At 38.6% G+C, this 26,688-nt stretch overlaps 1 protein-coding gene across 1 annotated transcript in view; it reads left to right on the forward strand.

Annotated features, from left to right (window-relative positions):
- FNDC7 (fibronectin type III domain containing 7) overlaps window positions 1–25,731 on the forward strand; it is a gene marked incomplete at its 5' end in the record, with an annotated part of 28,324 nt that extends 2,593 nt beyond the window's left edge. Inside the window, 12 exons of the mRNA XM_081949155.1 lie at window positions 5,758–5,830; window positions 6,007–6,264; window positions 9,972–10,226; window positions 13,583–13,843; window positions 14,418–14,675; window positions 15,928–16,182; window positions 16,804–17,061; window positions 17,947–18,201; window positions 19,840–20,094; window positions 23,195–23,458; window positions 24,288–24,317; window positions 25,312–25,731. Coding sequence (XP_081805281.1) covers window positions 5,758–5,830; window positions 6,007–6,264; window positions 9,972–10,226; window positions 13,583–13,843; window positions 14,418–14,675; window positions 15,928–16,182; window positions 16,804–17,061; window positions 17,947–18,201; window positions 19,840–20,094; window positions 23,195–23,458; window positions 24,288–24,317; window positions 25,312–25,379 — 2,490 coding nt within the window. The 3' untranslated portion in view covers window positions 25,380–25,731. The remainder of the gene's footprint in view (window positions 1–5,757; window positions 5,831–6,006; window positions 6,265–9,971; window positions 10,227–13,582; window positions 13,844–14,417; window positions 14,676–15,927; window positions 16,183–16,803; window positions 17,062–17,946; window positions 18,202–19,839; window positions 20,095–23,194; window positions 23,459–24,287; window positions 24,318–25,311) is intronic.
- Window positions 25,732–26,688: the final 957 nt, after the last annotated feature.

Genomic DNA, 26,688 nt, shown 5'->3' on the forward strand with positions numbered 1-26,688 from the left:
TTTGTTGCTCTTCTCTGCACTCTTTCTAGTGTCTTCACATCATTTTTACATCATGGCGACCAAAACTGAATGCAGTATAATATCAAGCAATTGAGAAGCGTTCCTTGATTGGGTCTTGTTTCTCTACTAGCTTCCATTTGTTGAAGACCTTGTAAGAATTTGCTAATTATTAAGGAGTGTTAAATCAACCCTGTCCCATGAAAAAAAGCTAAAGGAGGTAATAATCCTATTTTTTAAAAAAATTATGCTCTTTCTAAATTTCAAACAGTTTTAACGAGTTATCTTGCCAATTACATGTGGCTAAATTTCAGCATTGCTATGTACATGTTGCAGAAAAAAAGCAACAGGGCTAAGGAACTGATTGGTGCCAGGTTTTCAAGAAAAGCAGTTATGACTATCTTAAAGACTATTAAAACTCTTTTTGCCACAGCCTTGAACTGGATGAAACAATGCAGCATAGGGCAACCATTTTTGAACCAAGGTACCTCAAATGGGAAACCTTGTGTCCACAATGTCAGTGGAATTAAGTTTGGCGCAGTTGTGATTGCTTTTGCGTGACTGAGCTGCTGCTGCTGCAGAACATGATCTTCCTTTTCAATAGTCTGGGTCAGCTTCCCAGCCAGTCTTGCAAACCCTTGTTCCCTCTCCCACCCTGCATCACCCATTTACCTGCCTGCTCTGTCTGTTTGGAAGAAAGGGGAAGGGAGCTTCCCATAAGGACACTCAAGGGGGAAGTTGGCAGGTAGTCAGAAGTCACTCCCACTCCCACTGCTTTTTTGCCTACCTGTGGTCATCCATTTAGATAAGGAAATATCTCTGAAACAATGACCAAGAGGACATGAGTTGTCTAGTGCCATTTAAAAATTAGAAAGAAATGATATATTCAACTCAGTAGACCAGTATTACCAAGTCTCCTGCTGCATTGGATTTTTATGCAAATCATCATGTGGGTGTGATGAAACAAATTGTAGTAGCAATTGTAATTCACTAAGTGAATTTCTGCATGTGCAGTATTGATCTATTTTTCCTTTCTTTGCGTCCCAAAATGAGGCTTAGCCCATCTTTCCATGCAGATCTTGGCACCTAGTAATATAGCCTGTTACTTCCCCAATGCTAGCAATTTCTCATAGAATGTGAAGAATTCTGATGGGAAGATACCCAGGTCTCTTGAAGGAAGATGTCTTAAAGGGCATAGCCCAGGAGAGGCCCATTCAATTTAAATGTTTGCATTAAGAACTCCATTATGCCATTATGGTTCAGTCTCACCTGACATTGACATATATGATGTTCCTGACCTTGTTAAATTGCTTTTTATCCACAAGGCCAGAGTAACAATAATTGTCCCCTTTGTCAATAATGACCCTGCCTTTGTTCTGAGCCACTGCTAAATAGTGAATTGTGAATGTACCATTTGCTAGAGGCCAGGGGATATTTCCCTTACTGCTTTTCAGCCTTCCGTGGGAAATCATCCATCAGTCAGGTCACTGCTTCAGACTGGGTGGGATTTTTTTTGTCAGAACTGCCTGTCTTCTTCAGGCAGATTTGTCTCACCCTTTTGCAAAATACAACACAACACACCCTCTAATTACCATATCTGCATAGAATGATCTGATTTTCTGCACCAATTAATCTTGTTTTATAATGAAGTCATTATGGAAACAATGTGACACTGAGGATTTTCCATCTGAAGAGATATTTGTTAACCAAGAAATGTTGGATACAAATTCATAGAATGATGCAAAGGGTCTTAAAGATTAATATTGCTAAAAACATAATTCTTTTTATTGGGACGTATGGGCAGGGAATTAAAAAAAGACATAATATCTTGATAATTGTATACACTTATTTGATGCACAACAATGGAAGAATAATATTCCCACAGTGGAGGAGTGGATTGTGAAAATATTCGAATTAGTAGAAATAGCAAAACTGACCTGGTTTTGTCAGAGAACATCTTTTTCAAATGACTGGAAATCTTATATGGACTTTTTACTGAAATAAAAAAATGATGGATGATTTATGGATTTGAAGATTCTGCTTAAAATGGCAACTGAGGGATCTTGCACAATATTCAAGTGGGAGAGACAATAAGATTGTATTTTTCTGTTGAAAAAAAGGATGAAAGTCACTTACATATTTCTATGAAATGTTTCAATAAACATCAACCGGTTAATAATAAGAGGCCCACCTTCTTCCAGTTAGTGAGTTAAAATAAAGTTCTATTGTAATGTGACAAATGGGGAAACCGGAAGCATTGCGACGAGACCAGTTGGAAAATAGCAGGCTTTGACGAGCCCCATGAAAATCCAGCCAGACAAACCACTGTCAGGGAGTCTTTGGACCAGAAACGTCTTGAAGGGATCGGGAAGAAGGAGAGATGTCTCAGACGACCAAGAGGAACTGGCAAGTTCCTTGGCAGGTCAGAGAAAAGCTCTCCAAACTGACGAGTGCGGCGGCCATATCCCAAATGACCGCTTTAAAGTTGGGGCAACCAGACTAAGAATTTTGAGCAGGAGTGGTGTCGGAACATAGTGCTGGATCCAAGGGAGTGAGTGGCCAACTCAAAGGTAAAAAGAAATTTTAAATTGGGATTTAAAAAGAGTCCCGGAGCAGAATTAGCAGCTAATTGGCAGTCAGGAAATTTCATGAAGGAAGAAAGACAAAGTGGAGGTTAAAACATTAAAACCTTAGAAGATTTCTGTTTTTATAATTGGATTTGAAAAATAACAAAAGAAAAAACCCAGGGGGAAAGTTCCTTTTCTCTTTATTTTTATTTTTTTGTGGATTAAAAGTGGTTTTTGACAGCTTTTGATAGCCAGGTGGTCGGAGTGTATTGTGGAAAGACCGTCATCTACTGGTGAGAAGAGAACAAAAAGAGGGAAGGAAAAAGAGAAGGAGGGAAGGAAGGAAGGAGATTATACTGAGAGAGAGAGAGGGTCTGAGGGAATTCCTGCTTAGCACTTGGCCACCACAGGACAGGTGCCCTCGACACAAGTGATATTGAGCTGGCCATGATCACCCGGGCCGCGCCTACCCTAGCCCTCCAAGGTCAAACACAACCCTGATGCGGCCCTCAATGAAATCGAGTTTGACACCCCTGATCTAGGGGCTGGGGATCTCTTTTACTTTATAGCTAAAAGGAAAAGGAAAAAGGGTGAACAAGCAGGAAAAGCCCAGTTTCAACATTCGTCATTACTTTCTAATGTAATGTTTGTGTCAAAACAGTGGAAAAAGCTCTCTTCTTCCCCAGTAGAAATAGTAGAAATCTGTATTCTTTTCGGAAATCTAGAAATAAATTTGTGTCCAAACCTGGGATTCTAGGCAGAAGTTTGTGTGTTGCTTCTGAGAACGATTAGGAATTTACTATAAAGTTAAATGACCATGCTACAAGCAGTCCTCAAGTTATCACAACAATTGGGACTCAAATTTCCATTGCTAAGCAATGCGACCATGAAGGGCAATGTCATCTGACTGCATTGCTCAGAGACAGCAATCTTGGCAATCCCCTTACTATTATTAATTGAATCCCACCAGTCATTAACTAAACCCAAATGAAACCATTCCCAGGTTCATTCCTCTCAGTCCCAAACTTCAGTAAGAGGCTGCCTCCTCCTCTTCAGCCCCCGTACCCACCAACTCCCATGTTTGCCCTTTTAGCTGCCTTGCAACTCCACTCCAACTTTCCACTGCCTTCAGTTTTCTTCCTATCTGGCCCTTTATGGGGCAGCTGATGGTTACACCAGGCTTCCTTCTTGAAGCCAGACCAGCTCCTTGTTCAAATTATGTGTTCTTGTTCAAGTCATGTAAGGCCTTCATGTGAAGTTTTGGAAGGCTTCTGAGGCAGTCATAAGTGCAGGGAAGGTGCCATACACCTAAATTTTGATCACATGACCACCAAGATCCTGCAATAGCCATAACATCAGGGACTGGGCGTAATTACCCATTCATTCAGCACCACCGTAAACATCCACTGAACAAAGGGTCATAATTCAAGACCATTTGTATCTACTATTTATGTAGTCACACACAGACACAGACACACACACACACATTTTGCATCATTCTTTTGGGGAATAAGTCTTGCACTTGTCTTTAATAGGTATATAGTCCCCTATTGTATATTTCACATGAATAGAGTAATTTGTGAACAGACCTTATTCATGTTGGTCTTCAATATATTGTCAGAACTAAGTTTTGAGAAAGTAATTTACTAAAATGTTACTATGTAAGATGTTAGTTTCTATGTATGCATCCCATAATGTTAAAAAAAAGAAATATCTTTACACGAATAGATGTAGATTTATTTTGTACAATTTTTACAAGCTGCTTGTAACTGGAGGAGGAGCCACAAACTTGGATGCTGAAGCCAACTGATAACTTTTTTAGAAGGTGAATTCTGTTCTAAGTGGTAATTTCATTCTGTTAGTGAGAAAAGTAGGTACGATGTGTGGAGGCTGTAAACTGTTCCTTTCCTCTGGATTGTTTCTGATAAGTTTTAAAATGGTGAGTCTGTCTTGTTTCTTAACCTCTTCCAGGAATTACTTGCTTTTAAAAAAACACTTACAGTCTTAATATTTTCTACATCTTCTTTTCATTTATGAAACTTTTAAAATTCTGAAATGATGCTGGTTTTTTAAAACTATTTTAGGTTAAGATCAATATTTCAGTCTTAATTGATTTAGACTTTAGACTATATGCAACCTCAGATGCAGAAATGTTTTACAATACATTAACTTTTCCATCTTATCACTCAATTATGTATTTACTTAGCAGCATTGGGTGTTTCATTTTTATGAGATAGTGCAGGATGAAAATGCACCTTTATTGTAATTTTTAACTCAATTCATAATTTAAAAGACATCCTTTAAAAAAAATGAAAAACTCACTTTAATTAAACATCTTATTATTTCTTTGCAGCTGTAACATATTTAGCCCAAAAATGAGTTTTAGTTTTATGATTCCTGTATACAGTGCTTATTTAAAAGCTTGAGCTTGGTTCAATTTATTCCCTAGTGTATTATTTTGGTGTGATCTAGTGACACAGCTATTCAGAAATAAATCAGAAATTCAATCAAATACATAACTATTTAACAATTAGGTTTGGTGAATTATGCCTGGCTGCCTCAACTGTAAATATCTTTTTGTGTTTGTAAGTGTCAATTGGTCTAAAGAGCAAGTTTAACTGATCAACGGAGTGGCCTAGAGATCTTAGCGATATAAACATTTTGGGTTGGATTCAGTTATGGCTTGTGGACAACAAGTCACACATAACAAATGATGTCCCTTAAAGCACCATAATGCATATGACAATTGTGGTCCTAACAAGAACATGGGATAGAATGAATATTTGGAATTGTCTTACTAGATTTGGGGGGTTGCATTCAGATCTTCTAGGGAAAATGGTAGGATTGTGTTCTGGTTTCACATACCTGTGTGTCAGCAACTGGAAACTTTCCCTTCTAGAATAACAGACAGATTTTGAAAGGAAAGATTCATTAATAATATGAACTTCTGAATACTAGCCCATAGCTTTGTTATTATCATATTATTTAATTAGTAAACATTATTACGATTTAGATGTAAAGTGTTTTAAATAGATTCTTATATGTAGATGTGAATAGACTTTAATAGACTCATGTGCATAATATTGAAAACTTAAAATGCATAAGTAGGGAGTAGCTCCTATTGAAAACATTCAGATGTAAAGTACTTCTGTGAAAATTCCTAAGTATTCTGCCATTATATTTTATTTTTAAGGTAAATATCTCAGTGCTTGTTTCTGTTACTAATTTTCCAAATCTTCCTTTACAGATTATTTCTGCTGGCACAGGTAAAAAAAATATAAAAAATTATTTTGTCATTAAAAAAAAGATATTAAAAATCTACATTTTTGTAAATGATTTTAGAACTTAATAATTGAAGGACTTGTATTGCATTTGAATATTTGCTAAATTGCAACCAGGAAAATGGGGAAAACTGAACATGACGTTTGTATCTGTTTTGCAGGTTTCACAGTATCTCTTTATGATGTGACCTCAAGAACTGTTTCTCTTCGTTGGCCTAAAGTTCCAGATACCTCTTCTTACAGAGTCACAGCAACCCCTGTGAACACTTTGGGTCATACTTTGATGGGCCATTTCAGTGATATTACACTTGTAGGTACTTTGTCATCATTGACCCCCAACACAGTTTACACTCTAAAGGTGGATGCCATTGATAAAAATGGGGTTATACTAGCTGAAACACTGATAAAGCAGTTAACAGGTTAGTATCAGATAGTTTGAAAAATGAGAATTGGGTGACTGGGAATTGTGGGAGTTATATTCGTATTTCCCAGGATATCTGTAGAGTGCCACATTGAAAAAGATTTGTGTGGTCAATAGTGATATGCATGGATCAGCAGTCCAACTACATGCTTTCCCCAAAATAAGACCTCCCCAGAATAAAAAGACCCAATTGGGCTTTTGAGCACATGCGTTAAAATAAGCCCTCCCCTAAAATATTTAAATCCCTGGGGGGGAATTGCCCCACATGCCTACATGCACCTTCCATCCATGCGGACCAAACTCTCAGAGGCCGCTCCCGCAAATCCTAACTTCAGCGCCCCTTCTCTTAGTGGCGCCCGCAAAAAGAGTGGCAGGCCCAGTATCGCTAGCGCTGGCAAGAGTGTGCCAGAAACAGAGACAGAACTTCTGGCTTCTCTGAATTCGCTGATTCGCAGCCCGCAGGCCGAGGTTAAGGGGCTCCTGCACTTCAAAAATAAGGCCAAGCACTTATTTCAGAGGTCAAAAAAAATAAGACCCTGTCTTATTTTGGGGGAAACATGGTAGTTAAAGGATTCTCTTTGATCTTGACTTAATCCTCCCTTCAGAAGTCCAAGAATTGGATTCTACTGTGCTACTATGAATCCATCTTCCATGCACTATGAACAAATGGAAATAAAATGGACAACTTCTATTGTATAAATTGTATTGTACACTTCTATTCCTCCCACAAATTTTCCTTTCAGATCTATCTTCTTAATACTAATGGGTGTCAGCCTTTCTGGGTAAACCAGACAGGAAACATTACTAGATGAACTAATTATATTTTATTGTAAGGCTACATTAACAGAATCTTATATGTCTGAAGGTACAAATTTCCCCTCACTATTTTTGACTATCTGAACAATTAGGCTGGGTCCTTCCTAAATTTCTTTCTCTAACTGCTAAGGTATTTCATGAGCCCCTGTCGTTTTTGTCTGATTGTTTCCTAGGCAGCATTTCTTCCCTTCAAGGTCATTCCCACATTCCATTATAATGGGGGGTTGATGAAAAATTGTATCAGCTAATCCTATCAGTTGCATTTCTCCCTTCACAAACTAGGTCTTTCTCATTCTGAATCACAAACTAGCTAATGAAAATTTAGCCAATTAGGGTTTGGGTGGTTAGTTTACAATTTATTATAAACTGTAAAAGTAGTGGTTAGTAAACTTTGGGTTAAGTGTGTCATCACGGAAGTGTATTTGATGCATCCTTTTCAATCCTTTCTCCTGGGCTTCTTATAATTCATCAGGCAATTAGCTGCTTCAATTTGAAATCCTGATGACAAAGCAACCACTGTATTCTTTGAGATATATTCATCTCTATGTTTAATTAGAGAAGTGTACAATAAAACAGGTAAATCCATAGAGGATTTCGGTAATGAAATAAAATGAAACACTGTGTTCTGAGTTTTACCTGCCCACAGGTCTTTATTTTGTGAACAGAAAGTTTAAATGTGGTTTTGAAGAAAAACACTTGCAGTGAAGTAGAAAGTAAAAAGACATGTTATTTCCGCTACTATACTTCCTTTTTCTGAATAATTTCTTACTAGCGCAGAGTTTTGTTGAATAAGCATCCTTGCAAAAAATTTTGGATGTGTGTGTGTGTATCTGAGTAGCTAGTTAGTAAGCACTGAATGAAAGAATGTACTGGCTTAAGGAAAATACAAGGGAAATATTGTTTAAAAAGAATTCACCTTTCTTGCATTAGAACAGCTCCAGGAAAATTGCCAAGGTTTCTGAAACCCCATTTATTGTGAAATTGCTGACTGTTTGAGAATGCAGTTTCTTTTTCTTTTTTCCTGTCATTTCCTTCATGAATTCTCTTCCCCACCTATAATTTTTTCTATTTAAAAAAGGTTTTTGTGTACAGGTAGTCCTCGACTTGCAACTGTGTACAGATAACCCTCCTTTATCAATGAGGTTATAGTGGCACTGAAAAAGGAAATTACAACCAATACTCACTGTTACAACGACCACAGCATCCCTATAGTTACATGATCAAAATTTAGGTGCTTGGATGGTTGAATAGAATAACAGAGTTGGAAGGAACCTTGGAGGTCTTCAGGTTCAACCCCCTGCTTATGCAGGAAACCCTATACCCGTTATGGCAAACCTATGGCACACGTACCAGAGGTGGCATGCAGCGCCCTTGCTGTGGGTGGGCGAGCTATCATCCCAGTTCAGCTCTGATGTGCATGCATGCGTGCCTCCTGCCAACCAGCTGGTCTTTGGGTCTCTGCTGTGCATGTGCAGGAGTGGGGCTCGTGAGATGGGTGTGGGCGTCTTTGTGGCATGTGGGGGGAGTTCATGCACAGGGGGGCAGGGCACATGCAGGGGGTCATGTGCGCATTGCATTTTGGGGGTTCAGACACGTGCTTGAGCTTTGGGCATTTGGTCTGGAAAAAGTTAGTCATCACGTATACCAGTGATGGTGAACCTATGGCACGCGTGCCACAGGTGGCACGCGGAGCCATTTGTCAGGGCATGTGAGGTGCTGCCCTGTCATCTGACCAGCACACATGCGCGCTCTGGCCAGCTGATTTCACCCTTTTTTAAAGCCATTTTTGCCCTCCCCAGGCTCCAGAGGCTTTATAGGAGCCTGGGGAGGGTGAAAAGAGCCTCCCCTGCCCCCCCCCCGGAGGCCCTCCAGAGGCTTCAGGGACCGTCCGGAGGCTTCCCTGAAGCCTTTGGAACGCTTAAAACGACCCTCCGAGCAAACCGGAAGTGACTTCGTGTTTGCTCGGAGGGTCGTTTTAAGCACTCCAAATGCGTCAGGGAAGCAGATGGTCCCTGAAGCCTGTGGAACGCTTAAAACGACCCTCCAAGCAATCCGGAAGTGATTTCCGGTTTGCTCGGAGGGTCGTTTTAAGCATTCCGAAGGCTTTAGGGAAGCCTCCGGACGGTTCCTGAAGCCTCCGGAGGGCCTCCAGGGGGGCGTGGGAGGCTTTTTTTGCCCCCCCCCAGGCTCCTATAAAGCCTCTGGAGCCTGGGAAGGGCGAAAAAAGCATGTACAAATGGGGGGGGGCGCCTGTTGTGCGCGCATGTGCACTGGGGGGGTCGTGCATTGCATTATGGGTGCGGCACGCCCGCACATGACCCCCCTGCGCTCCCCCCACTTGTGGCACGCAAGCCAAAAAAGGTTCGCCATCGCTGACCTATACCATTTCAGATAAATGGTTATCCAATCTCTTCTTAATAACTTCCAGTGTTGGAGCATTTACAACTTCTGAAGACAAGTTGGAGTGTCCCAGGGTCATGTGATAATCATTTGTGACTCTCCAGCTTGCTTCTGACAAGCAAAGTCAATAGGGGAAGCTGGATTCACATAATGACCACGTCATTGGCATAACAATGGCACGATTTGCTTAATCATGACAGAAAAAGTTGTAAAATCTGGTACAATTCATTTAACAACCACCTTGCTTAGCAATGGAAATTCTGGTTTCAATTGTGATCATAAATCAAGGATTATCTGTATTGTCCCCGGTGTGGTCTTCTATTATGTTTCTGGAATCAGATACAGCTAAGAGAACACATATTATGAACAGAGTAAAGGCATCCAAGCTTTCAGAGTTCCTATCTTTGAAAGAAACATCCACATTCAGCAACTTTCAATATGATGTGTCTTGATTTTGAAATGATTGAGGTTCTCCTCCCTTTGTTGAAGCTCCTGAGATTCCCATCATTGACCAAGCCTATTCAAAACTGAGTACCAGTATCACAGTGGAATGGGCAACGGTCACAGGGGCAACCAATTATCTTCTGGCAGCACAGGATGGAGAGATGTTCGTTGAAACAATAGTCACAAATTCACCAGGGACCGTGACAGAATTGAAAGCTGCGACGCTGTATAAAATCACAATCCGATCTATAAACACAGGAGGAAGAAGTCAGCCTTCCCCTTCAAAGAAAGCAAAGACAGGTACTTTCTGATGTTATTCAGACACTGTACAAGTTATTAAATATTAAGGTGATTTCTGCAACCAAACTAAGGCTGTGCAAAACCTTGGATATGGAGATGGAAAAATCCTACAGAATATATGGGAATGTTTCTCTAATGCTAGTCATCAGAACAAATATATTGTTTCCTGGACTGGTGCTACAACTTCAGAGGGTGGGCATGTAAAAGGAAATGATACAGTTGCTTTAAAGAGTTGCAGGCAGGTAGCATATGTACTTTTTGTCTTGAATCCAAAGTGCCATATAGCCTTGCCACACTGCCTCAAACCACTTGTTTAATCTAGCTTCAGAAGGATGTTTGTTATTGCTTTAGAGCAGGGATGTTAAACTCATTGCCCGCAGGCTAGATGTGTCACATGCTGGCTAGGCTGCCCCCGGTTTAGCGAGGGGGGAAAGTCACGATATGTCAGGTGATGACAACGTAATGACGCGAGTTTGACACCCCTGCTTTAGAGACTTTGATAGCTTTTGAATAAAAGAAAGATATCAATGCTATCAGTAATTTATATTTATATTTGTTTTTGTATATATGTATCTTCACATATAATGATTGGGTGATGAAACTGCTAAGCAAAGACCATCTGTTGGGTTGTTATTATCATTAATTTGATCTGTGTTTCTTGACTCTTATTATTAGAGCTTACAGATCCTTTGCATTTTTGGCTATCAGATACTGTCAGCATAGCGCAAATTATTGATTTTATTTTATGTTATTATTATTATTACTTTATTTTTAATTGTAGATTTCTTTTGCTCCAGTTTTAAAACCACAATCATTTTCTTTCAATTTACCTTACCTTAATATATATCCAGCAAGTAAGTATGGATAGGATAGAGTTTAATTTCTGAAAATCAATGAACCTATTTTAAAGTCTTTTCAATTACAGGGGGTCCTTGCTTAAAAACCGCTTGTTCGGTGACCATTTAAACTTACGATTGTGCTGAAGAAATTGTACTTACAACCGGTTCTTAAAGTTCTGGCCAACACAGCATCCCCATAGTCCTATAATTATGTCCAGTTACTTGGTGCCCAGCTTGCAATTGCAGTGGCACAGCATCCTGCAATCATATGATTGCCATTTGTATTTTGCCAATTTTTTACAAGCAAAATCAATGGGGAAGCCAGCAGGAGGTAGAAAATGATGACTATGTGATGACAATGCTTAGTAATCCATGATGATTCACTTAACAACAGGAACCCAAAGTGTCAGAATTTCCATTGCCAAACTTCACGGTTACATGATGTCATGCTTTATGACCGTGTTATTTAGCAATGTAAATTCCAGTCCCAATTATCATAGTTAAGAGTCCCAGTTATCATTGTTTCAAATATCTATGTTATCCTGTATATTCCCAGTTCCACCCAGTTGTGTTACTTAGAGGCTTAAACAATTTCTGACTCCTCAGAGAGGATTGTGTTGCAGCAGAACAAAAATAATGAAACAAGGACTGCATGTGTGTTCTGATTCATTGCAGTACATAGTTGTATGAGTGTGTGGCACCAGAACGGTTATTGCTACTTTACATTATATATTAATTTTGTAATTATAGCTCACAACTGTACACTATCAGAATCCCTCAGGACTGAGACGATCAATACATTTTTATAAATAAACCAGTGATAGAATTGATCGTCACTAGCTGTGGTAATGACAAATTCATTTGCCTTAAAAAGAGATTAAGTAAATATAGAGATCATAGGAACAGGGAACTCAAGGCCTTTCAGGTAAAATTTAACTCTCATTAATTTCACCCACAATGGCCAGGACTGGGGGATACTGAGAATTACAGTTCAGCAACACCTGGGAAACATAGAACCCCTTCATTTACTAATGTCAGTGACAGTTATTTGTGGCTACTAGATTTACTCATAGGGCAAATCAATCCAGAGTTCTCACTTGAGGCATAAATAAGCAGCCCCAACTCATCATATTTTGGACACATTATGGGAAAACGATGCTCTCTGAATAAGTCTGTTATATTGGGAAAAGATGGAAAGAGAAAAAGAGGCTGATGAACAGCAAAGTGGATGGACAGTAACAGTAGCAATGGTGCACTGCTGGGAAATCTGAAGGGCCCAGGTAGGGAGAGATCCTCCTAGAAAGACCTATGGCACATAATCACTAGATTTAATGGTTGCATCTAGAATAAGAAGGATGCAATGGAAGCCAAATAAGTATGAGAGGAAACAATGTTTTAGGCTTTTTAAATAAATGAATATTGGTTAAATGTTATTGGTATATTTCCCCGTTGAATATTTCAAAAGTCTTTTCTCTCTGGAGAAGGAGATTTAAATAATTTGCCCCAGAATTGCTGGATCTAAAACAGTGATTACCGTATATGGATATAAGGCCCAGCACTATATTCACATTTGAGTTTATTTCACAGCAACTTCCAAATGGTAGTTTTGAATGTGAAAGACATGATTAAATACATGACTGGATCTCCACTACTTGTTAGAGTGTGATTGTTTGACACACCATTAAAAAAATCAAGAGAAATTCTTGGGGCCCCAAAAGTTGCACACCACTAAAATGGCACTGAATTTTTGCTTAATTATCCAGTGGCAACGTTATGATTTCTGAATGAGTTGTTGAGAATATGGTGACAATGAATGGGTCAGGTGTAGAAAATTGAAAATGATAAAATGATAATGATTAATATGTTTGCATCACAGTCAAAATATCAATGCAGTTTTCTGATTAAGAAGTTAATTTAAGAAATTTATTATAAGTAAGCCATCAGCTGGCTAGGAATATTTTCTATCTGATATGTTCATCTCATGCGGGAAAATTTATACTGTATAAGGTTTTGACCTTCAGTGATGGAATATATATATATATAATGCAGACCATCTAGGACTTCTCTTGAAAAGATTTAGATATTTTATTCGTTGCAAGTCATACTATTGTATGTTGTTAAACAATACTGTAGACTAGCTTGGGACAACTGTATTGGCTGCCAGTTTATCTGTAGTTAGTATTGACATGCACTTTATAGAATATGTTTTCCAGTTTGACACTTTCCCATCATCTATTATTGTCTGTTAAGGAATTAGGATACATAAAAATATTGCACCCTTGTGTCCATGAATTGTAGGAGAAAATATGACTTTTATAGCTATTTATAACAGATGTATTTTTACAGTGGATAACTGCATATTGCCATGTTAGAATATATATGCCAACAGTATATACAAATATTATCTAAGAAACATCACTACCATTACTGACTTAGACTGATATTTTGTCTTACTTCATCTCCATTTGCCCATATACCAAATCTCACTAAATCTAATCTGTATTTTTGCATTTACAGTGCTCGCTGCCCCTATGCTGACAGCAAATTCTCCGAGTTGTAACAACATTGTGGTTAGCTGGAATGCTGTATATATGGCTGTTGGGTTCTCTGTGTCTATCATAAGATCAGATGGCTTGGGTAACATGTTAAAAGAAAATACCACCAACAACTCCCTAACATTTTCCAGTTTAGATCCAGGAACTCTCTATACCATCAAGGTATATGCATGGGATATTAATGGGATACCTGGAGATGATTTTACCTACAATCAAAGAACAAGTAAGAAGCCAGCATCTTTTTTCAAGGAACAATTGAATTTCAATAAATATCACAATGATTAAAGAAAAAGATTTTGGCTTATTGCCCATGGTTTTAGTAGCAACAATACTTGAATAACCATTGTGTTTTCAATGTTACTGCTTTCTTTGAAGTGTTAATACAATGGGCTGTTGTAGATGATAAATGAAGAATGAAAATATAAACAGTTCTTATAACTTCAAATTTTATCTTCAAATTAGGCAATTTAAGCAAACATCAGGGAATTGATGTTGCCATTTTGGCTACCTTGGTTTCTTCATTGTAAACACCTTTGCTAGAAATGTAAGCATTCATATACACTGGATTTATACCTCACAAAGTGAGAATTTACGTAACAATGTTAAGTTCAATAAGCCACCTTTTGATAGCTTCCCACAGTAAGCCAAGCCGTAAAACAAGATTTGATAATTGTTACACTGTAACTAAACTAGAAGAGAACTAACTGTACCATAACTTTAGAGTGATGAAGTTGATTGTACAGTTAGATTAAAAGCTCTTTTTTTGTTTTGTTTGCATTGTTAAAACTGTATTCCAGGGCCTCGTGCACCAGGAGATGTTCAAGTGATCTTTGATAGTGGGTCTTTGGGAGCAATGGTTTCTTATATGCCAACAGAAGGTGCTTACAGTTACAGCATTGCAGCCTATAGCAACAGTTCCAAACAAAACTGTAGTTCAATTTCCGTTTCCTGTACTATCTCGTCATTGGAGTGTGGAGCTGAGTATTCTCTGGTGGTTGTAGCAAGCAACGAAGCTGGTTCTAGCAACCCCACAGAGGCTGTGATTTTCAAAACTGGTAGGTAAACATGTACAATCCAAAAATTATATTACACAGACAGAAGAATGTAAAACAGAAAGACATATGGACTATTTTTATGGAAATAAAAATATCTAAAATATTTAACTGTCTTCCTTATAAGATAGCAAGGCTTGTTTTACCAGCTGCCTCCACTCCTTTTATTTCAGCTAACTCTTTAAATATTTTATGTTTGTGTGTGTGTCTGTCTGTCTTGAGTATTGGCAATTGCCTGGACAAATCTTAGTAGTATTTTCAGAAATGGTTTGCCATCTCCTTCTTAAACCTGAGAGAGAGAGAGTAACTGGTACATAGTTACCCAACTGGCTTCCTGCCTAAGACAAGATGAGAATTCATGGTCTCTCAGTTTTTTTTTTAGTAATGTTAATGTCACCAAACAGTCTTTTAGATCCGGAGTCTCCAACCTTGGCTACTTTTAAGATTTGATTTCAACTCCCAGAATTTCTCAGCCAGCATGACTGGCTAAGAAATTCTGGCAGTTGAAGTCAACAAATCTTAAAGTTGCCAAGGTTGGAAATCTCCATTTTAGATCATGTGCAAGAATAATTTCCTCCAAAATCTGCAATACTGACATCTGCTTAATAAATTTATTTTAAAACAAAAATTACTTGATAGTATAAAAACATATCAAAAACATATACTTATATATCTGATTGGTGCTTGTCCATGTGCTTGTGAGTAGAAGTGTTACTGCTGCTAGAAATAGCAGGCACTATGTTCCCTAAATAAGAGAAGCAATCTGGAATTAAAGAGAAACTTCATAACAGTGAGAACAATTAACCAGTGGAACAGCTTGCCTTCAGAAGTTGTGGGTGCTTTATCACTGGAGGTTTTTAAGAAGAGACTGAACAGCCACTTGTCTCAAATTGTATAGGGTTCCATGATTGAGCATGGAGTTGGTCTAGAGAAGGCCTCCAAGGTCCCTTCCAGCTCTATTCTGATTGATTAAAGACCATTTCTGACATTTGCTGTGTAAGTTATGCAGCATGGACTGATTTTGTTGTCATCTTCTTTGGCTTTGGACTGGGCTACAACAGCAATTGACATATTTGGTACAAGTGGATGGATAAAAGCAGATGTTCTACAAAATCACATCATGTCACATGCAACAGATGAACATTTTTTAAACATTACACTGGCTGGCAATTTTAAAAATCGCTGCAGTTGTTATTGTCCTGAGTTTTGTTTCGTATGAGAAAAGTTAAAGAGAGTTTTGTTTAAATCGTTGCAGTCCCTTGCACTCCAGAATGTATAACCATTGAGGAGAAGGAACCAGGCAGTTTGGCCGTGTCATGGCCAGATGTTGATCTGAGTGATTATTATGTGGCTTTTGTGAAAAGTGATGATGGCTTGGAGGTGCACTGCAACACATCATGTACCCGATGCCTTTTCCAATCAGATTGTGGCTTCACCTATTTCATCAGTGTCTTTGCCTACAACAAGGCTGGGCAGAGCCCTTTAGGTGACATATTTAACTATACTACAGGTAAGGTTCAGTTTATTTCTGTGTATTGGACAGACTTTGCACAAAGTTAGCAATTGCTTTAATAAATGATAAAGGCAGTAATTACATGGCTGTCGTGGCCAGTGACAAGTTTTCATCTGTAATGGTGTTAAGCAGTACAGAAACAATTCCATCTCTGCCTGAGGAATGAATTGTTTAGATGGAAAAACCAGGCTGGTGTCAACCTGGTTTTAATTCAAGAATGAGCAGTCACTCTTTCCCTCTTGTTGAGGTTTTTAATTCTGCAGGAATCATCTCTTGATTATAGTTCTCATCATATGGCCTGGGTTAAAAGCAAAAAGTAGATCGGTTCTGAAATGTCTTCAGGAAATCAGACTCCTGAAATGCCTGCATCCAGTTATGATTGGATGGATTTTTATATTAGAAGATCCTTGATGACCCAACAGTAGGATCACTGCCACTTGGAATAGCGGTGCCGAAGTACCCAAGAGTTGTCCAGCAATTTTTTCTTCTATCATAATATTACAACATAAGAACCCATGACTAAATCCTGATTTGGGATGTTTGCATTGCAATAATTTGCTTTATTATTTTTTAGTATTGTCTTAATCCCAACCCTGCCTCCCTTTTTCTTCCTTTTAGCACCTTGCTGTCCTAGTAATTTTAGCCCGGTGTTTGTGTCTAGTGACACCGTTCAGATTATCTGGTCTCCTGTCCGTGGTGCTGAAATGTATGAAACCAAAGCTGTTGCCCTCACCAGTGAGTTACTATGCCATGATACTGCCACAACCTGTACCTTCTCTGCCCTTGAATGCAACACTCAGTACAATATCACGGTCTATTCATTCAGTGAAATCAGAGGCAGCAATATGTCATGTGAACCTAAACAAGTGACAACAGGTATGACTTTAGCCTTTATTTTAAAGCAAGACATCAATTATAATAAGATGAAATGAGACTTGAAAATAAACTAATAACTGCTATCTGATGTCCATGTTGGAAGTAGCAGAAGAAAACAACTATATGTACATTTATCACACTTCAAAGTACTTTTGAGAGGGGGGAATATCCAAGAGAACAACTTAAATAAAACTGCTTTGCATTTCTTTTGAAAATTTGGGTATTGTTTTTCCCCATGGAAACTGTTTCTTATTGTCTGTTAAGCACAATTACAGCAAAGGAATATTTGCTGATTCTTCTTTGTTTTATTTTGGCTCTAATACTATAGTATCAATATAGTTGATTACATTATTGTCATGAATTAAAGTATTTTCCAAGTCATCTGGATTCTTAAAATCTCCATAGACATATCTACATCATATTCTTGGTGACACTATAGAAGTGAATTTGGCCATAGGTCTTTTTTTTAAAAAAACATGCCGTTCTAGCCTACAGCCTTGATCTTCTTCACAAGATTGACCAAATTCTGCTTAGCTTTTGATAATATGTAGTTCAAGACAACAATGATCATTTGGGATTTGTTGTAAACTACTGAAAGTCATTTTTGTTGAATCTAATAAGATGCAATAAATAAATATTAGAGAAGATTGTGCCACACAATCTCTCTCAAAAAAAATATTGAAAATTATTATTTTGAAATTTCAAATAAAAATGTGAAAGAACAGGATTGCAGAGATGACATTTTGCAGTGTGGGCGGTGTTTCCACTGTTGTATTATTGGACTTTCAGTAAAATTGCAGATGTTAAAATGTGTATCTCTTTTAATACAGTATGTGTCACAAATAAGAATGTGGTATTTTCTCTGCTCTTTCTATAATCTTTCAGCTCCGTGTAGCCCAGAAATATTAAACATCTCAAAGGACACTCTTTCTATAATTAGTGTGCATTGGCATGCCCATAGTGATGGAACAATGTATACTGTCACAGTAAAAGGAGAAGCAGGAAAGTGGTATTGCACAAGTTCTGGAAATTCATGCTCTATTCATAACCTTCCATGTGGTTCCCTGTTTTTTATCAATGCTGTAGCAAGTACAGAAGCAGGATACAGCTTGCCTAGTTACAGTGTCCCATTAGAGACAGGTAAGGAAAGTATTACAATAATACAATTGAAGTCACCAGTGTGCAGTACGCACAGCTATTACAAACGTCATCCCCCCTTTGCTTTAAACAGCACAACTGGTTTGTAAGCCCACATTATAAAGGGCCCCCAAACCATAAATATAATGTAGTTGTCCAGCACCAAACTGGTTGTGGAAGGACTACAAGAACACAAACTTGTTCTTAAATAGAGGATGTAACTCTACTTAACATAGATGTAGAATTCTGAAATAAAGCTGCCAGCAATTAATTCTCAATTTATAACCACAAGTTAGCCCAAAATTTCTGTTGCTAAGTGGGACGTTAAAGGAATTTTGCCCTATTTTGTGACTTTTCTTGCCACAATTGTTACATGAATCTGTCTTCCCCACTGATTTTGCTTATCAGATGGTCGCAAAAGATGATCCCTACAACTGTCATAACTGTGAGTCAGTTGCCAAGCATCTGAATTTTGATCACATGACATTGGAGATGCTGCAACAGTCATAAGTGTAAAAAATGATCATAAGTCCCTTTTTTCAGTGCCGTTGTAACTTTGAACGGTCACTAAATAAACTGTGGTAAGTCAAGGATAACCGGTACCATTTTTTTCAAGTAGTATTGTGTTGTGGCTCAACAGCGGCCGACTGAGCTGTTGGTGGACTCTGATAGCGATGAACACTATGGGACTGCCCTGGAGGCTGAGGAAGACTCTGGGGGGTGTTCAGAGTCAGAGCAGGGACTAGAGAGGCCTGTTGGCCATCAGGCGGCGTCTGAGTTAGGGAGCAGTAAGGAGGAACAGATGGAGGCTGTCCCTGACGTGGGTATGTGTAGGGCTGAGAAGAGGAGGGAGCAGCTTTGGAAAAAGGGTCATAGAAGGAAATAGGAAACAGGTGGCTACTGATTGGCCCCTCCCAGAGACCTTATAGGTGGGGCGACGGGAGGGGAATTTTGCAGGAAACAAGTTTGCTAATCCAGGTGTAGTGAAAGTTTGCAGAATTCCTTGAGTTCAGGCCTTGTTTTCCTAGAAATAATTTTCTGGGCTCCTAACCAAGGGGTTGCTTATCTCCCTCTTTAGTCGTGGCAGACAGCCAAGCCAGCTTGGGACAGAACATATTAAAATATTTATAGGAAGATGTATGTTACATAAGTTATGATGGGTCTGTTACCCATGTCACGGACAATTTATCATTATAAACAGCAAATTGCCCAAGATGCTAAAATATCTTAGTCACCCCTTAAGAATACGGCTGTGAACCGCGCGATTGTCGGAAACTTTTTTTTTTTTAAGCTTTTTAAAGCATTTTTTCCTGTCTATTTGCCCGAACTGGCAGGAAAAAAAATGCTTTAAAAAGCACAAAAAGGAGCTTCTGACGATCGCCCAGTTCAGCTGTGAGCGCACGATCATTGGAAGCTTCCCCCCCACCCCCACTTCTTAAAGCATTTTTTACTACCGGTTCGGGAGAATAGATAGTAAAAAATGCTTTGAAAATTAAAAGAAGTTGGCTACGCCCACCCAGTCACATGACCCCTCACCAAGCCACACCCACCAAGCCACGACCAAAGAACCGGTGACAAAATGTTTTACATTTCACCACTGGCTAGTATCAAATGCTAAATATTTTCTTCCTTTTTTTCAAGATCCTTGCTGCCCAGCTTATCTTTCAGTAACTCAAGTGACACAATCCACAACCAATATCAGCTGGTCTTCTGGGACTGGTGCAAAGACATACATAACCATTTTGGAATCAGACCAAAGACAAGCCCGGTGTCACACTCTCCAAACCTCTTGTCTCCTGGGGTGCATTACCTGTGGAACTAACTACACTGTAACTGTCAAAGCAGTTAGTGAAACAGGTTTGATCTCTGACTGCATATTCAAAGGATTTTCTTCTAGTAAGTATGTGAAATTGCTGATTAAAACTGCTGTTGAAATATGAGAATATAGAAGAATGTTTACATGCAATTAGTAATTTATGTTCATGGGCTTGAAAACTGAAAACGGTTTGTGAAAAAGAATGTACAGAAAAGGCCTTTCTGGATCCTCTCCTCTCAGCTCCTCTTTTTCTAGAGAATCATTGATATATTGATACAGAAGAGAATGATCTTCGGTATTTAGCCAGGCTGTCATCAAGCCCAGTGCTACTTTTAAAAAAAAGTTTAGTTTTACTTTATTGCCATTGCATCTCATGCAACGAAATTAAATGCCATGTTCCATATACGTTATAACTATGAAAATAAAACAAAAACACACATCCTTCACATTCTATACAATTGAATTGAAAACCCATCATACTGCATTCATATTGCACTATACAGTAGAATTAAATATGGTTACTGCCCTGGGATAAAGCTGTTTTTCAGCCTATTTGTCCTTGTTTCCATTGTCCTGTGGTTATAGTTCAAAAAAAGGGTGCCCGGGATGAGATGGATCTTTAAGAATGTTTTGAACTTTCTTAAGGCAGTGGGAACTATAAAGCTCTTCCAAAAAGGGGAGAGGGGAACCAATGATCCTCTGGGCAATGACATTAATCTTGTGGAGCACCGTCCTATCTGCCACTGTGCAATTGGCACAAGTGCAGTAAGTTAAAATATTCTCTCTGGTGCAGCGGTAGAAGGTGACAAGCAGTTTTTCATTCAGTTGTTGTTTCCTGAGAAATCTCAGGTAGTATAATCTCTGCTGGGTCCTTTTGACCAGTGCTGCAATATGGGCACCGGCCTCCATTGATAAGCAAAGGCTGGATGCAGTGATGGGTTCTGGCAGCCACCACTGCCGGTTTGCTCAGGGACATTTTGCATGTGTTTTGTGTGTGCGTGCTTGATGCACAGTGCACGTGCATGTGCAGTACAACTAAAATTGCTCTGCGCATGCACAGAAGCAAAAAACAAGATGGTGGCGCCTATGGCGCTGCCGGGAAAACAGTTCAGGGTGTGGCAGGCCTAGTTCACTGCCGGTTTCAGCGACCCAGGCTGCCAAGCTACTACCAGTTCCGCCAAACCGGTCCAAACTAGTAGGAATCCACCATTGGCTGGATGTCTGATCTGTTCCTTCTATAGTCCACTATAAGGTCCTTGGTCTTATTGGTATTAAGGACCAAATTATTGCCTCCACACCATGAAAGAAACACTTTTGTGTGTGAGTGGTTATAAAGAGCATTGTTCAAACTGAATAGGGACATCATAGATTCCCTCAGAATGTAATCCCTTATGTCCTATTCAAAGTCTTTGGTAACTTTTACAGAAATCCAAGAATGCAGATAATCTTCGGGTAACAACCGCAATTGGGACCAGAATTTCCAGAGTTAGTGATGTGCAGTGTTATATCATCACATTGCTTAGCGACACTGATCCTGGCAGTTCTGGTTGCCATTGTAATCCCATGACTGTGTGGGCCATTAAGTTGGAAGAGGCAAGAGTGCCAAGCAAGCAGCATATGGGGGTGCACAAGTGCCATGGACAGATGTTGTGGAGCATGGGTGTATGTGTGCATGAGTGCCTTTGGGTGGTCTGCAGGTACTATGGCAGGTGTTTGGAAGTACGAGTGAACTGATGAAGGCCTCAGATGGGACTAGGGAGTGTTGGGGGCCAGTGAGGGCCACAGGTAAGCTGCTGAGTGAGCACTAGAGAACACAGATCTGCTAGCGGTGGGCCATCAGTGGGATGATGAGGCTGTGGAGGGGGCATTAGGGAGGATAGGCTGGCAGGTGGAGGCTGCAAGTAGGAACTAGAGTGCAGATGAAAGAGCTCTAAGGGCAGGCATGCTACAGAACCTAGGTGTCCATGGGAAGGCTATGGCGTACGAGATCTCTGGGATCTTCTAGTGGGGCTCCTTGGGGTAAAATGCGATAGGAATGGTTTGCCACCTTCCTTGCCAGCTTCTCCATTGACTTTATTTGGAAGGGAAAGTTACAAATGGTGATCACGTCACAGCAGGATGCTGCAGCTATTGTAATTGGGAGCCAGTACCTAAATCATTATCATGTGACCATGGGGATGCCGTGACGGTTGCAACTTTGAGGATTTGTTGCAAGTACCATCATAAATTTTGTCATTGAATTAGTGGTTGAAATTAGAGGAGTATCTATAAGAGCAAGAAAGCCTTAATGAGTTTTCTTTCATTATGACACTCTACTTGCATGTCCCCTCATAATAAATAGGTGCACGTCATACATAACTAATTCAATTTTTATATTTTCAGCCTATGTGATGCCTGATTATGCGGAATAAGAAATCTTTTTCAATTTGCTGTCCTGGCTTGGTATATGTGTCTTCAAGTAAGCCTAGTGTCTGCCCGGACTGGTCCCTGCAGTTTTCTTGGCAAGATAGTGATTCACCATTGCCTTCTTTGTAATTTGTGAGCGAATAACTAGCTCAAGGTCACTCAGCTGGATTTGTACCTACAGTGAGACTAGAATTTACAGGTTTCTGTTTCTAGCCTGGTGCCTTCACCGCTATCCCAAACTGGCTTTCTGGAGGCAGCAAAACGTTTGATCAAAGAGGGGTGTTATTGCTGTGGTGAAGGAAATGGTTTCAGATTTCTTTAGTTTTAGAGTTTTGGGAGGCAGGCAGGATTAAGGGGGAAAATATTATTTTAAAATCTTTGAAAATGTTAGCTCATCCACTCTATGCTCTGCAAATAAAGCATGTGAGAACTTTATACTGGTTGCATGTTGCTATCACTTCTAACACTTATTTATGATGATTTAGTGGTTATAAAACTAATCAATTCCAACATATAATCCAACTTTCTGAGGTTGAAAGTGATCTGTTTGACTGAAGACCCAATAGGAACTGACAGGGTTCACAAAACAAATACTGAAGGTGCAAAACCATCCTACCTCCTTCCTTTTGCTGAAATGAGAACAGTCTCAGAACACCATTTTTCACTGTTATCTGTATATAGAATGCTTTTAAATGCCAATAAGTGGTAAGAAATTTAGGTATTCAACAGTGCCTTTAAGTCACTAAAGCTGCAATTTATTTTGTTTTCTCTTAGGTGCTTGCTGTCCATCTGGAGTTAAATTATACAGACTGGGCAACAATAGCATAAGAGTATATTGGCGCAGTTCGAAAGAATCAATAAATTACAGCACGAATCTGTATGGCTCAAAAAGAAATTTCACCTGTATATCCACCGGAGCCCTGACATACTGTGACATCACTGAGATACCCTGCGGGGACGTCTATATGGTGGCAGTGTCACCTCTAATTGATCATAATAGAGCAAAGCTTGCATTTTGTCCTAAGAAAATGTATTCAGGTAAAAACTCTAAAAGGGATTGCAGTAGTAAAAATTGGGGGGGGGGGGGACAGCATATGAAGGGAAATAAAAATACACATTATTAATCTGGTTTAAGATGATGTCTGGCTGGTGAAGTCTGGCAGTTGAAGTCCACAAGTCTTAAAAAGTTGACAAGGTTGGACAGCCGATTTACACATTGACTGGCATGTACACTATTATCATTGCCAGATTATCAGCCCATCTTTGTGATGGCTGTTAACAACATGGCAACTCTCTACGTGGTGTATAGGCAACAATTTTGTAACACATCGTTTTCATTCTAGAGACTTGTTTTTCATTAATCTAGTCCATGAAAGCTTGTGATACTGATGAGAATTTTGAAAAAACGACTAGCATTCATTTAGAAATGGTTAGTGTTAGCGTTCTATTCAATTAGACTCAAATTTACCAGTATTTTTCTCTCTGTGTGTGTATGTATGTTTTAAGTCAGTGTCGATTCCTGATGACTGCCTGGACAGTTTTCTTGCCAAAGTTTTTCCAATGAGGTTTGCTTCCTTCCTAGGGAAGTATGTGTGACTGGCCCAACATCACCCAGATGGCTTTGAAACTAAGGCGGGACTACCTCCTGTTTTCTAGGCTGATAACTACTACACTAAACTCTTACCCAGCTTTATCCTAGATTAGTTTCAAATATTGATTGTATTTACAAGTTTATAAAGTTACACACTGTTTTCATTGTATAAGTCATCCAGCAATTTTAATCTTTTTAAAAAAATAAGCCAATGTAACCTTTTTGAGAAGTATTTGCTCTGAGTTAAATACTTATCTTTGCATGTTTCTCTTTTAGTGACATGTTCTGGAAACTCAGTAGGAATGGGTAAGTGGATTCTTAATGCCCCTTTTGGTTAAATTAGTGTACTTAAGCTAAGCTTCATCTAACTGGATATTTAGATATTTGTATCAGAAACTCATCCTATCTGATACAATTTCTGTTTTAACATTGGTATTTTCTACATAGAAATATATGGTCAAGAATGTCTATCGATCTATGTTCAGAACTACGTGAAATTTAGTATGCAGTATACTACAAACTTTAAGTTACTAAAATCTTAACACTTGAAACTGCTAAATGTAGCTGAAGGGAATGAACTAAATTGACAAGAAAGCCCCAGCCACTCTGCTTAAGCCAACCTCAAGACATATTACTTAACCCCAAAGGAAGCAAAAACCATTACCAAAGCCAGAGGCTAGTTTAAATTTGATCTCAAAAAGTTAAGGCCTAATTAATACAAAGAGGAGAGACTAGGGCTGTTGAAAAAGCATTTCAGAAAGGTGATTATAGCAAACCATTTCCATATTGTTATATATAAAAAAGGAGTGTGTCCATCTACCATTTTGGCTTGACCTGAAGATAATTTCACTTTTAAATTTTCAAATGAATTTTCTGAATTACCTTCCTTCTTTATGACTAATCCTTACCAGAAGCGAGCCAAGTATTTTAAATCTGAAACTTTCTGCACTCGTAAGAGATCTATCCAACATTACTAGAACAATTGCAGTTTAAACATGGTTTTGCACTCAGAAGCAATCAAGTTTAAACAGTGTGTTGGGATAGCACCTGGTGCATTAGAAAAGCAGACTGAGCTTGGACTGTTTCAAACAATAAACATAATACAGTATATAAATTATCCCTACGTATCTTGAATAGGGAAAAACCCATTGCCCTGAAAGAGACTAAGGTCTTAGCACTTCTATTACAAAGTAAAACACTGGATCAGCTTTGCTCATAAAGTGTCAAATTGAGGGAGAGTATAAAAGAACTCAGTACCTTAATTATTGGATTTAAATTTATATTTTAATACAATTTTCAGTGATTTACAGAGGAAGAAGTGCAGATCAGCATCAGGTGCTAAGCGAAAAAACTGAAACAATCCCGTAAGAATATTTAAAACTGTCTTTGAACTGGAATGTAATGCTTGTTATGCCTTTTCATTCTATATCCACCTTACCACTGTACTTTTTTGATCACTTGTTTTAACAAATGTGTACCATATATTTTAGTCAGAAAAGATGCTATTAGAATCCTTATAAAATCCCACCATGTAATTATTATTGCATATTTATATCCTTTCCAGTGTGAATCATTATGGAGAATTTAACACTATAAAATGTTTTTCCTGTATTTCTTTGAGGATGACATGCAGGCTATTTTCACTATATAGATTATTATTAATAACCCAATAAGCACCATAAACGTACCAAACTAGTTCTCCATTCTATTATAAAACCACTGAGCCAATTGGCTTTTTCAGTAGTTTTGCTCATAAGACTAGATATCTACCCTTTACACAATGAACTGCAGTTTCTATTGTTTATGCAAGCCCAGGCTGACTTGTTTTTCACAATGAACTGGTGATAACCACAAATAAATTAATCCAGTCTTTATTCCAGATATTTCTTATACAGGCCACTAGAACAAATCTACCAAACAGATATGAACTTTTGTGATATGATTTATCTTTCAGTTCGGCATTTTGACATTATCTCACAGGTAATAAAATGTTTTAAAATTTAGTTCCTGTTGTTAGAGAAAAGTTCTTCAGCTCAAGCAATGATCACAAATCCTTGATTAAAAAAACATTATGCATTACGAAAGGAACACTATGAAGATGTTTTATTTTAAATGTCTCATTTATAAAAAAAGATCTGACAGTCTGGAACTCAAAGTCTGGTATTTGATCTTATTTTGCCATCCTGCCTCCCTCAATACATCTTTGTTAGCCTAAGGTTGTTTCATGAATAACAGGGCAAGGGCATAACGTAACAAATGAAAAACAAAAGGTAATTTGTATTGAAAGAATCTTTACATGAACAATAAACACTAGCCATAAAGTATATGTAGATATGGTACATAGGATTATCGATCTTAAATGTCCCTGTGAGGTAGCATTGACTACTACATAAAACTCAGCCAAATCTATATCCCTGCCTTAAATTGCTACCTCCTTTGAAAAGTCTAATCTAATTATAACACATTCTTGAGTTTCACAGTTAAAATGTGTTTTAAATGTGTTCCCAAGACAACAGTTCTAGAACTGCAACCTTCATAGATGCTGAATGCACATAAATATTTTAGATATAATACATGTTCAAGACCCATCCTTAAAAGCTTCTGCCATACTATTATGCAAAGCACAGCCATGCTAATGGAAAGATAGAAACCATAATTCCACATCTATAAAACAAAG

The sequence above is a fragment of the Natrix helvetica genome (assembly GCF_964273705.1).
Source record: "Natrix helvetica genome assembly, chromosome: 3".
NCBI lineage: Eukaryota > Metazoa > Chordata > Lepidosauria > Squamata > Natricidae > Natrix > Natrix helvetica.